General features: G+C 34.0%; 1 protein-coding gene across 1 annotated transcript; it reads left to right on the top strand.

The window, feature by feature from the left end:
- Nucleotides 1-1557: 1557 nt before the first annotated feature.
- Nucleotides 1558-11755, top strand: LOC132554769 (uncharacterized). The gene is made up of 9 exons (XM_060219080.1): nucleotides 1558-1631; nucleotides 5054-5178; nucleotides 6739-7121; nucleotides 8282-8335; nucleotides 8566-8704; nucleotides 8943-9058; nucleotides 10072-10150; nucleotides 10839-11197; nucleotides 11735-11755. Exons 1-9 carry the CDS (start codon nucleotides 1558-1560, stop codon nucleotides 11753-11755), a joined length of 1350 nt encoding a protein of 449 aa, XP_060075063.1.
- Nucleotides 11756-13365: the final 1610 nt, after the last annotated feature.

Genomic DNA, 13365 nt, shown 5'->3' on the forward strand with positions numbered 1-13365 from the left:
TACATATAAGTAAAAAGTACCTTTACATGTGTACTTATCATATATACTTTTATGCCGATTAATCATTAATAGGGCATCTTTTGAGTATTCCTTGCAAACAACAGTTCCCCCGGGTTTAATTTTTAGTTAAGATTAACGAACATGTCATTTTATGTGATATACAGAACACACACGATCTGACCAATTTAGTAAAGTATTGATATGGTATTTTTTTAATCTAAGTTAAATGAATGTTTCTGATTCATAATGTATGTATCATTGAAATATGATCTATACATATAGCGTAACGAAATTACAAAATTAACAAAGCAAATATAATGGCCCAGCATATATTATTGTATATTGAATGATAATAAACTTTGCTGATATATTAATCTCAAATGGAGATGAATATATTGATAGAAAACTGGTATGCAACGTTGCGTCATTACAAAGGTATCCTAACTTAGAATCCCCCATTGATTAGTAAAGAACTAAATATCACAAATATAAATGTTAAGTGCTCGCGCTTCTCCACATTTAAGAGTTCGTATCTTAAAGCAGCAAAGCGATATTCATTGATATCACAAATATAGCAACCGCAAAGATTTTACATGTTAAGACCTAAACAGTTATATATGGTACTATTAAGTCAAAGAAATGAAACAATTCGCAAATAATGTCTTGTTTTGTAGAAGTTGTTTTAATTGATCAAAAAAATCATCGAAACTCAGTTAAAAATAATTAAGGTTTAGAAAGACACTTTGACCTCAATACAAGAATCGGCCATTATTTGTTCCTTTGTGTATAAGACATGATCGTGTAATGATAAAAAGGTAGTTCCGTCTTAATAAACCTAAATTTCCATCACAAATGTGTATTGTTTAACACAAATGGTGAAAAGAGGTGATCCCTTTCTAACAATTATGGAAATAATGTGTATTTCCTAGTTCTGTGGTGCTAGACCGACACTCCAAAGCATTATATATAATTATAAGTAGATGAGACATATGCGGAAAAAGAGATTCCTCTCACTCGCGAATAAGCAGGAGAAGTGGGTGACGTATTACGAGCCAGTCATTCTCATGACAAAACAGGTTTTTTATTCGTCAAGTAGTGGTTCTGTGACAGGTGCTCTGTGACAGGCGTATATAACGGGAGCCGTCACTCCATGCTTGTGTCCTGACATAAGTCACCGAGTAAGGTAGGTGTCCTGAGGAGAGGGCACAGGTAGAAACTGCTCAGGTACTAGGCTCATATACACTTCTCAGTGTCTGGAGTCAGCAGGTTTGGACTGATTTCGAAGTTGCGCTAGTGGTTTTGGATACCTTGAATGATATTCTTTCAAAGTGACATATCGATCAGTGTGAACGGTTGCTGAAAAAACTTTCGCTGGAACTTTTGCAAACTTTTGTGGACTTAACTAACATTGTGAAATATTGGATTTAGACTTGCCGTTTGATTAGATTCGAGTACGATAACAAAAACATTCAAATGGATAGCTAAAGATGTTCTCTTTTCTTTCGGAAACATTTTGATTTAGAAAAACAACGCATTGGAATAGCATAAGATTTCAAAATGAAAGCAAAAACTTCAGCAGAAAGTAATAACAACTCTCTTCCTGGTCGACGGAAACCAAAACATCAGGGAAGGTAAGAATCGTTACCATATCTTTTTAGTGAGTGTAATTTTTGCGATCAGAGAAAATGATTTTTGCGATAAGAGAAAATTGTGTGAAAGACTTTTCGTGCAATTTTGTTACTGTTAAATATTTTCTTTGTTGTTTCGATCATAAGTGGTTGCCCATCTGCAGCCTGTATAAATGTCTATGACGCGGTGTTCTATCACTACTATAGTAGATATATGTCATAATACAGTGTGTTCACGCTATCTTTTGATGCAAAAATAGTATTGGTGTTTTTCACGATTTTGTGTGCTTGGAATTATTCCTGTTATCAGTGTTTTATCACTTGCGTGTGATTGAATTTAAGTTATTGTTTATTTCATAGCTATTGTAAGGGCTTTCAATGTTTGTGGGTTTGCACATTTTTGGGCAAAAATGTTTTTGGCGTTATTGTTTTTGTACTTTCTCAAAGTTTCTATCATCAATATTTCAGTAACTTTTTACGTTGATACTAGCTTTTGATGATAATGTTCCTCATTCTTTAACATGTGTTTATAACTTTTTCGTGGCCATTCTTTTTCATTCTTGACCTTCTCGTAGTCGTTTTATGCAGTATTTTTCTGTAGATTATTTGGGTGTATACTCGTAATTTTACCAACGTTTGCACTAGAACCTTTAATTTCCATATTTTACGAACTATTCTTGTATTGTTTACAGAGCTACATATCTAAATGCCGTAGAAGTAAAATATCAAAGTCATGTGACATCGAGGAGATCTTAATAGTTTTATGTGGACATATCGTCTAGGTGGTCCTATATATGAAGTACTTTGTATTGTATTTTTTAGCTTCAACGTGTTTAAAGTAATATTTGGATGTACGTACTCGTCGCTTTAGTAGTGAATAAAATGGTTTTTCATATTTCACAAAAAGAAAATAAGGTTTTGGATATATTTGTGTATACATGTCTAATTGTACAGTATCTGCACTGTTCTCAATTCAAAGCTGTGTAACTTGTTGGGTTAGTCTTGTGCACGTTGTTCTAGCAGCAGTTGTATATCCGCAGTGTATTGTGTGCAGGTCGCTCAGGAAAGAATGCGACATGATTTGTGTTTGTGCTGTTCTGACAGTAATGTATTTGCAGTGCCCGTCAGATTGCAATATCCCTGACGTGATGTGTCTTATGGGAACGTTTTGGTGGTAGTAACATATCCTTATTTAGATTGTAAAGCTAAGGTAATGACCATGGTATTTTTGTCGTTCAGATTCAGTTCTGGTATTTAATAAGAATATAAAGAAATGCATGCTGATTGAATGACAAAGATTGTGAAAATGTTTCTTGGAATATTACCAATTTTGATATTTACAGCGTACAAATACTTGTAAAAAGAATATTGCGCATATGCAGTTTTGACATTTTTGAACAAGTCTTATGTATATGTTATTCTGACAATTGTTAGCCAGATGACTAGTATACATGTAGTTCTGTCGCTTGTAAACCGACTTATGTTAGTTGTAGCTCTGACGCTTGTTAAACAAGTATTTTGTGTATATGTACCTCTCTGATGCTTGTGACAAATATTTAGTGAATATCTGTAGGTCTAATACTTGAAACCCAAACATTTAGTGTATATGCACATGTAGTTCAGAGCCCTGTAAAGCAGTCTTCTGTGTTTATGTAGACAGATAAAACTTTAACAGATAAAACTTTAGCAGATAAAACTGGTGTTTTCATACGAGGAACGTACACCACAACAACTGTGGTCATTATAACCAATATCTTCTAGAACTATACAAGTGATGATAAAACACTTTAAGTTCGCAAAAAATCATGCATGCGTTTCAGGTTTTTATAAAACATACTGGATAAATTAAATGCATTTTAGTGCTACGATGAACACAACTTCAGTATAATCTACTGTTGCCCTCACGTGTACACCATTTAAGTAATCTTCCGTCGTCTTAAGGTGAAATCAGCCATGTACATTGTAAGTAATATACTGTCGTCAAGCTCATTTGCTATAAATGCAGGATCAAAGGCCGGGAAAGAGAGTATGTCCTATGCATATCGCTGCATATTTATCTGCCACGATTCGCCTTAGAATAATACGATATAAGGGGAATATCATTGTGTATGCAAAAAAAAAAAGCACGCATGATAAATTACACGGATATGAAATTTAAGCAAAAGATAAAAAAAGGTTAAAACCATGTGTTCTGGAAGGTTACTCGATTTAAGGGGCAATGCAAACAGATTGCTTCTGCAAAATGGGCAAGTAATTAACATAATCTATGTCGTTCATTAGAATTATATTGACACTGAGTTTCTTGCATTTTACGGGAATAATTTTCAAAAGAATGTTGGCGATGATTACGATCGAGGTTAGCTGGAAATTTCGTCTTCGTTAAGTTTTAAATAGAGGTTACCAACCAGGTCTATGAAAACATTGTTGGCTCTAAATTTATTAGAATATGTTAAAAATTAGTTTACATATATATGAACAAGGTCGTGACTAAATGTCAATAATATTGTAACCATATACTTATTAATATCATTATAAAAGAACAATGTACAATGGCTGTCAGCCATGCAGGAGTATTGCTTAGTGCACATTGGTGCCATATGCATATTTTGTGCAGCAGCCTTCATGGCGAGGTCAGTAAAAGTGATAAATTGACTGTATGCTATCGTCTGAGCTGACACATGTGACGCCCTGAATAGACACGTCTGATTCATTATAGCTAGTTAATGTATCGCAGATATGTTCATGGAAACATAATGATATTTCATCAAGGCATGAAATAAAGAACAATATCCAGTTGTTGCATTCTTGACGCAAATTGTTAAATATTTTTAATGCAAGAAAAGGATCCTTAGGGTCTTAGTTGCATTCCAACACAGTTGGTATATAACACTAATTACTCACTGCGGTGAACGTTTGTATCGCTGCCAACCTACACAGTGTCGTGAACCTCACGTAGGCATTTTTAAGTGAAATATGTCAAACTGTCCTCATCTGGCAGCTTCCATGTCTGATTTTAGTTGATGAAATTTTTCCCAACATGTGCTAGGACCAACTGTAACTATACCATTGTTAAGATTTTTTTCTTTTGACACGTTTGTTTTAAAAATAAATGATTGAAAAAAGAATGACTAATGGAATTATAAATAGCACTTAAAAACATACACAGATATATCCCAGTTCAAAGTTAAGAGACCAAAATTAATCTATGCCTCCTGTTGATTTGTAAATGAACTATAGCCTATGTTTCCATTCAGCCTGTAAGTGACCTTTAACCTGTACTTGTGTTTGATTTCTTTACGACTTTTAACTGCACTTGTGCTTCATCTGTTAGTTAACTTTAACATGTGTTTAGACTTGATCTGTAAATTATTTAGACGTGTTTTGTTTTCTGTGATCTGTAAATATACATTGACCTGTGTTTGAAGGTTCAAGAAACGTCTGTCCACTATCCTACACACCCATGTAGCGCTGATTGTCCTGTGTACACTGGCAGTGATGGATGCAGGATGTGTCATCGGCCAAATTATCAGCGATATCCTTATCATGAAAGGTACTTCCATTGTAAAGTCTGTTGTTTTGTTTAAATTAGAATTTGCATAGATCAATGTTTCATAAATTGGTATTTTAATTCAAATTATCTTTCATGGTAAAACAAAAGATTATCAAAATATCTTCATATCATTATCTAAACTCAAAATTCAGGCAAAATATGAAAAAAATGATTACACGAAGACACCAGAATACGTAAAAGGAGAATAAGACAATATGTTCCGGAAGAGCAAGCATCTTCTGCTTTATCAACGGCATCCACCAAATAATTCTTAGTAAACCCAAAAAGGTAATGTCACGTTTTCATATGAGACCAAGGTATACAACAATGGAACCATCAGGCAAATTAACGAGTATCAAAATATCTATTTATATATTAATTTAACTTAATTCTAATATTACAACACTACATAGTTTTTCTACAGTGTTGCATTTTGAATTATCTAGATAACAGTTTTTAATTAGGTTCGCCATTTCATAAAGACTGATTTGTATATAAAACTACTAGATATAAATTTAGTGGCTATAACCTAATAGTAAATCAGAATTTGGGACTTCATACACTGGTAGGGACAATAAAAAGATTACCTGTCGTGCCATCGACAATGTTAATGTAAAAACGTGTCCAAAACGTCAATGAGGAAAACCTACCAGTCCAGTTAGAGATATGTAGGTCACGTCCAACATTTCGTACCTGTGTATAATGTGAATCCGATGCTAATGACGACCTAGCAATCACCCACATGATCATCCATTATAGTAGATATGCGTAAATTTGTCAAACTATTGTCATTGACACGTGCGTAATGTACACCTAGCCAATACATAGTTCGATCTCTTCGCCGTGTCAGAACATCCGATGTTCCCCTTAAGGCTCAATAATGACCGCCATTGTTCTAAGCACGTATAATGGTGTATTAATGATCGTTTCTGATGGGTCGCTTATGTATTCGGTGATTATTTTATAACCGGTGATCATGTCTGATATTCCACCTGACGCGTTTATGCACATGCCATGCCATGTCTGCGAACGAATAATACAACAGAAACAAGTTTATTACATTGTTCTATTGTGTAAAAACATAACACGCCATAAACGTTCCCACCAAATATGTGACACACTGGCTTATTACGTGATAATACATTGTGCAATAGTCATCAAACATATCATTATCTAACGCAATCCTCCTGCCAGTAAAGACATAAAAACGGTTTCCATTACAACAGCGTTTCCCAATTGGCCGTATGAGTTACATTCTATATTGAACAACTTATACCTATCTTAAGCTTGTCAAAACATTTAAAAGCCAACATATGTTGAATATCGAAAGGAAAATATCATGAAATCGTAAATGTTTTATTTCGCCTAGTCATTCCAATAGTCTTATTTAGTGAGTTTTTCTCTTTAAAAACAATATTTGTGTACGAATACTGTGATGTAGAGTAAATATGTCACCTGTAGACAGTACAGTATTTCTTTGGTTGGCTCTGAATTCCACATTTCCACTTCAATAACAATTAAGGCGAGCTGAAAATAATTAGTTATGTGATATGTTTACAGATGAACTTCAGGAGAAGCAACAGATGGAAGTTTATACCAAGTCTGTCCTCTTAGACTTGTTTCCAGTTCGTCTAAATAAGACGAGTTGGGATAAAAAGCCTTTGTCAGACATCCTAGTTATACTGAGGGAGTGTTTCGATGATGTCAAAGCGACGGACATCCAGGAGAAGAGAATAGCGTTGGAGAAGTTACTCTCCAACACCACGCCTCACTCCTGGCACCACTTGGAGCATGTCAAAGGGCGACATAAGCGGGCAGCAGGTGGAAACCACCAACATTCATTCCAGGACAAAAATAAATATATCCAGCACCACATCCTTCATGAGCTTACCCATGCTTTCCATCTCGGCAGCATGGTCATTCTCACCATTTTACTCATTGAGGTATTTACTAGTGTATACGCCGATATACCATTGAAAACTCCATAATGATGTGAAATAAAACAAATTTCGTGAAAGAAATATAGTCTAATATCTGAGATGCGATGAATCGAAAATCCAGATGGAATATGAATAATAATATCGATAAGGAATATACACTTTTCATTGCCAGCAAATATTTTCAAGCAAAACATACAGCTAAGGCAAGTATTGCCTTTTTTTGGGTTTAAAACCATACATTCAGATATGAGGAAAACGTATATCTAGATTGCTCCAGTATAAGCAACATCTTTACACCAGACTTATAAATGAAATACATGTTTCCATATAATTTAATTATGAAACATATAAGCGTCGTTCCTCGGTTGTATAACCAAATTGATATATAAAGACACAATTCACCGGTGTCAAGTTTGAATACCTTATTAAATACATTAGGACTTATGATAAAGAATCTACAAGATACTTGTAATATGTCTATATCCTAATCACTGACGATGGTATTGATAAATCTTTTTATATCATTTATAGATTTATTTAATTTCATTATTATTTTATTCGAAAAAAAAAACCCAAAAAGAAAACAAAAACAAAAAATAAGAAAGGAGGGCAAATTTATTTGATTATCAACTACGAGTATGGAATGACATGTAAAGCTGACTATACTGAGTAGAAAGATATGTCTTACACATATGGTAATTAATCAGATTGTAATTGTAGACACGGACATGCACCGATAAATGTAGGCGCGGGCTTTAATTGCTGTCATATAATTTATGTATATATACATTACTGTTTATTTCTAAACGATATCTATTTCATTTATAAGATGCGGTCTAACAAAATGTACTGCTAATAAATTCGTAATCAGTTTGGAAATATTACACAAGAAAACTCAAATGAGAATGAAAATGCATACTAATGTAAAGGCAATTGTGTTGACATTACTAGCTCAAGGATGATATCAGAATAATTAATGAGACATTCTACAGCTTGGGGCTACTCTTACGGAAGTGCTCTATTGTGGCATATCATATCTATATCTATGTTCACCTCCGTATATAAACATGAAAAGATAAAAATACCAAGAAATATTTTCAATACATAAAACAGGACGTCTCCGTGATCCTAAAGCTATTGGTGTTTCTTTCTTATTTTTTCAGACATTTTTCAAAGTATTTGCAATGGGAAAGAAATTCCTGTCACATAAAGTGGAGGTAAGTCGGTCCCACTTCGATTAAAATCAGTTATCAGGAATAAAGCTCACTAATACCTCACGATTCATGAATGTACTCAATTAACATTCTTACGATGATGATGTAATTTGTTACCTGATTACTGTAGGAGTAGTGTTCACCTAACATTGAGAATTCGCAAAACTATTTCAGGACGAGTATGTTACGTATGTATTATTATCATTTGATTTACAAATATCTTGTACTTTCAGGTGTTTGACGCATTTGTTATAACTGTTTCGTGGACACTAGATGTGATATTTTGGGAAGGTTTATGGGCACATCCTGAGACGGAGGCTGCTCATATCATGATCTTCATTCTCCCCTGGAGAGTTATAAGGATTGTTAACAGTACGTATGTCTAGATATTCTTTAATGTTCAAAGCAATGACAAGTCCTTGTATTAGGCAGCATCTGAACTGTGGGTTGTTTTCCTGTAAATATTTAGAGTGTTTAACTTCCATTGTAACCGCACATCCGTTGTCATTTATAACAACATAAAGCCACTTGATATCTAAATACGGTATGAACTTTATCATGTCTATTGCAAGTCAAATGGAAAAGATGTTTTGCTTTTGTATTGTTTTAGGTTTCGTTATGGTCATCCAGGAAAAAGATCATTTACAACTGAAGATTGTTAAACAGCAATACAGGGGATCGGTTAAAAGGGCAAGCGATATGAAAATGAAGGTGGAGTTATATAGGGTAAGTGATATAAAGTAATATGTTAATTCTATGAGATGGTAATCATGTTTATAGATGATCTCACGAAATAATCACAAATGTTTTAACAAATTATATACTCATATGTTAGTCATTGATGATTTTCTATGTAGAAATTCGATGTTTTGTGGTTATAACACATGAGTAAATTACGGACCACATTAGCCCTTTCCTTAGATATAGCATATACACAGGAATCCAATCTAGATTACATTTACAAGTATGTTACACTACTTGTAAATTAGAGAGGCGAACGATAATTATATTACAAGGTCAGAAAAACATAGATACAATGTATGTCTACAAGGTGAAACGGGTTAACATATTGGGGCCTGAGGCGATATCACTTTCGGTAATTTGACTGGCACTTGTACTGAGTAGTATTCGTCACCTCTTATACTGTTGCATCTAAAAAGCAATTAGGTGGCCAACGGCAATATTCTGGCGACTGTCCGAACACTGCAATAAAACGGTAGACCAACAAGATCTCCATTACTTGTCAGTAACGGTCGTCTATTATGGTTCAGTGGCCGAGGTAACCGAACATCCCAGGGGGCTGCTCGATCTGATGAGAAAGTCGACAAACCATAGTAGATACAATAAAAACATCATACAAGAACAAAATTATCAATATACAAATATTGAAATACCTTTTGACAATTATCCACGTATCAATATAAGCAGTAAGATGACCACGGTAGTAATATAAATGATAAAAAGTTACTGAATAAAATTTTACAGATTTTTGACACACAAATTAAAACAGAACGTGCATATTAAAATAAAGACCTTTTTATCAATTCATCCACTTACAAATTACATTGATTTACATTAACACCACCCGTACAAAAATACATAATTGTTTTATAGATCACCAGTATGCTCATTTGAAATGTCAAGACATCAAATATAATTTAGGCGAACTTATTTTGTGTCCGTTACGTTAAACTTGAAACATCAAAACTGTGTAATAATATATCTACATTCGTTTTTAGATCGAATTGAGACAGCTTCAAAGCCTGTGTAGAAGACGAGGGGCCACAGATCGTGAAATCCAACAGTGTGCGCCTGAAGGTATGTAACAAATATAACTGACATATCAGAGCAACCTATGTCTGACGGCTGTAAATTGGTCAGTGTGAAAAAATAAATGCCTGATAAATATAACATTACCTTGTTGGCGAGGCTCGACATTAAGTGTCTGTAGTTTCACTAAATCTCTTTCTCGTTTTCCTTTCATGTTAAAGATTCCGTTTGTCAAAATGCAACACTGCACAAAATTGTAATTATCTGGAATAAGTGAGGGAAGGAATGTGACATTTTTGGAACATATTTAATGCACTTTAGTAATGGTATTATATTCATTTTTTCAAAACTACTTGAATGCAAAAACAAATAAATTTAGTGATTTAGAAAAAACAATTATGACCGTCGCATTAGTATTATATCTCAGATTTTGAAAAAAGAAAATATAAGTAAAATACTGAAAGATCCACTTCATTATCAGTTCAATTAAGTCGTCGTTAAAATAAGTAGACAATATTTCTATATTTAATCCATCAACTTTTATAATGGATATATATCGAATGCAGGCATTACACAATTCACTATCACTTTGTCATTGACTCTAAAAGACAGAAAACACTGCTGATTCCGTGTAATAAAAATTATATAACATTATTCAGTGTACATTCAGAATCTGGGCTTTTTTTATATTTAAATGCATTATGTACTTATATAATGATTTTCTATTTGTGTACAGGTAAGAGGAGAAGGAGCAGTTTATTGCCTGTACTAACAAGATTGGCTTCAGTCGGGCTGTTGGGATCGGTCAGTAGTTCAACAGATTTAACGAAAGACGCTGCCTCCAATGATACGTCCGACGAGGAGGATTCCGCCGTTGATCTGTCCAGTCGTCCAAATAGCAACTACAGTAATTTCAGTAGCAGTGATTGTTTAAGTCTTGGAAGAACAATTTCAACCGCTAGCAGTATTTCAGCTGTTGCCTATCCCAATACTCCTGTTAGCACGGAAAACTTAGTGAAAGATAACCCTGTTTTTGCGTCAGATGAAGAATCCTCCAATTACAAGGAGGTGACGGAGACAAAAACCAATGAAGAGGTGAGATTATAGACTAACTCCATGTTAACTTTCTCTTGTAACCCATTATCATTGTCAACCAACATCTTCGCCACTACTATTTTTGAACATATTTTCAGAAATATGTTTTTTCCTGATATAGTGTTCTAAAGAACCATGATTTAACACGATATCATGCACCAATTAAAGTTTTGTGCATAGTTACAGACAAGTTTAATTATTGTTTCTTTTTTAATTGTTAATTGATCAGAAATAAGATAGCACTTTGTAAATTAACGGCATGTGCCAAGTCTTTTTTCAATTGATGTCGTACGATACCTGTTGAGTAATCAATATTACACAACTGCACATTGTTAGTTTACCATATTGATTTTAAGTTTGTGCGAACTTTGTCAATACCGGACAATCATATTATATTTATCACGTCTTATGCTGGCATTTCTGGTGTGTTTATGAAGCTTTGTCCTCTAACCACAATCAGGAAAATGCTTAATTGTTTTTATCATCATCAATTCATACTGCATCATGTTCATGCTTATTCCAAATGTCTGCTTTCAGAGCTTTTTCACGAAGCTTTGAGGAATGCTTTTAGACCAATCTGGGAGAAACTTTCTTACCACAGGCTATAGTGCTAAAGTCACATGGCAAAAGAATGACGAAGAGAACCATGTGAACTTGCTTATTCAGGCAAGGTCCTTTATGTGATGCCTTTCACAACGATAAGATTGGCTGTGCTTTGGCGCTTCATCACAAGCAGTAATGAAAAGAGATCAAGAATCGTGGTTTGTTAGTTGGAATATCTTCAGAAACGCTTCGTTTAGAGAGCAGCTATGTGACCACATATCTGCTATAGAACAATGCTCACATTATTTTTGCACACTTGTTACTAATACAGATGATCTAACGAGAGTGAGTTGCCGCAATTTGTGCCTAATTCACTGAATGTGTGGTTTCTGTATGTGACGCACTTAATCTAGCGGTGTTTGATCGGCAAATTGCTCATGTTCTGTGCATTGAAAAGCTTTATTCACCTATCAAAAGCAATCATAGTTATTCTGAAATGCCAGTCGTACTATCATTGGATTTTTATGTAATGCAAAAGAATTATTTTCCTTGCGTGAATGTAAATCATGTTATATTTCCCGCTAACTTTCAGTTATATTCATCAATAACAGCTTTATAAAGCATTGTTTGTTTTCAGCATAAAATACAAAACAAAACATTCCTAAAAAATCAGAGTAAAAAATGATAACGGAATGGTTAAAACCTGCTTGTCACTGACTAGAGTCTGGGCCACTGCGTGTCACTATATTAACCGAAGATTGTTTCCAGTAATAATATGTTGTAGTAATCAAGTCTCACTTTAAACTAAAATTCGTAAATCAAGTTTGTTTCTTTTTGGAGTCCTTGCTATCCTTTTGGTCCATACAATCAAACATGATAAAATACGTATACATAGCTGTGCTAATTTTCTCGTTCGTGTGTTGTTTTACATAATACATAAATTACTTTTCGTTATTTGTTAATAGTTATTCTTGGACTACCCAATAAATTACAGGTTCTATTATATTTAAATATACAATGTAAGAAATGCTTGAGTTGTGATAATTTTTTGTGTTCTGTCATTTCCGGATAATTACATATAGGTATATATAATGCATACATAATGAATCTTTACTAGTAAGTGGCCTATTATTTTCGTATAAATCAAGTCTTGAAGATCGATAAGGTCCCGGTGATTGTGTCATACTGTACACCATTGTCTTGACACTGTCGCTTACCGCTTAATGTACAGTATCATTAACTGGCATTGTTTAGCTTTCGTCTCAGGATATTGGAGTGACATGATTTTGTCCTTCATTGTAAAACGTGATAAAATTGCAGTACTGAATTATTTCAGTCTACCCAACGCAAATTATAAACGAATCATTTTGTTCGGCCCAACTGAAATTGTTATAAACAACACTTTGCTTGTTAGTTAGCATGTTCAAATGTGCCATTCCATTTGCAATCAACGAACAGAATTCAATTTGTGTACGTATACATGACCGGTGTTCAATTATTCAAATAGAAACATTATATTATAAACCGTTTACGTTATTAGTTGTTGTGAGGAGGAGAGAATGAGAGACTTGTAATAAATCGCCATAAGTTAACGTGTGTGAGTGGATTCATTGTCATTCAATCTA

Source organism: Ylistrum balloti, unplaced genomic scaffold (assembly GCF_031769215.1).
Source record: "Ylistrum balloti isolate Yb309-2 unplaced genomic scaffold, AGI_CSIRO_Ybal_v1 Utg370442, whole genome shotgun sequence".
NCBI classification, from domain to species: Eukaryota; Metazoa; Mollusca; class Bivalvia; order Pectinida; family Pectinidae; genus Ylistrum; species Ylistrum balloti.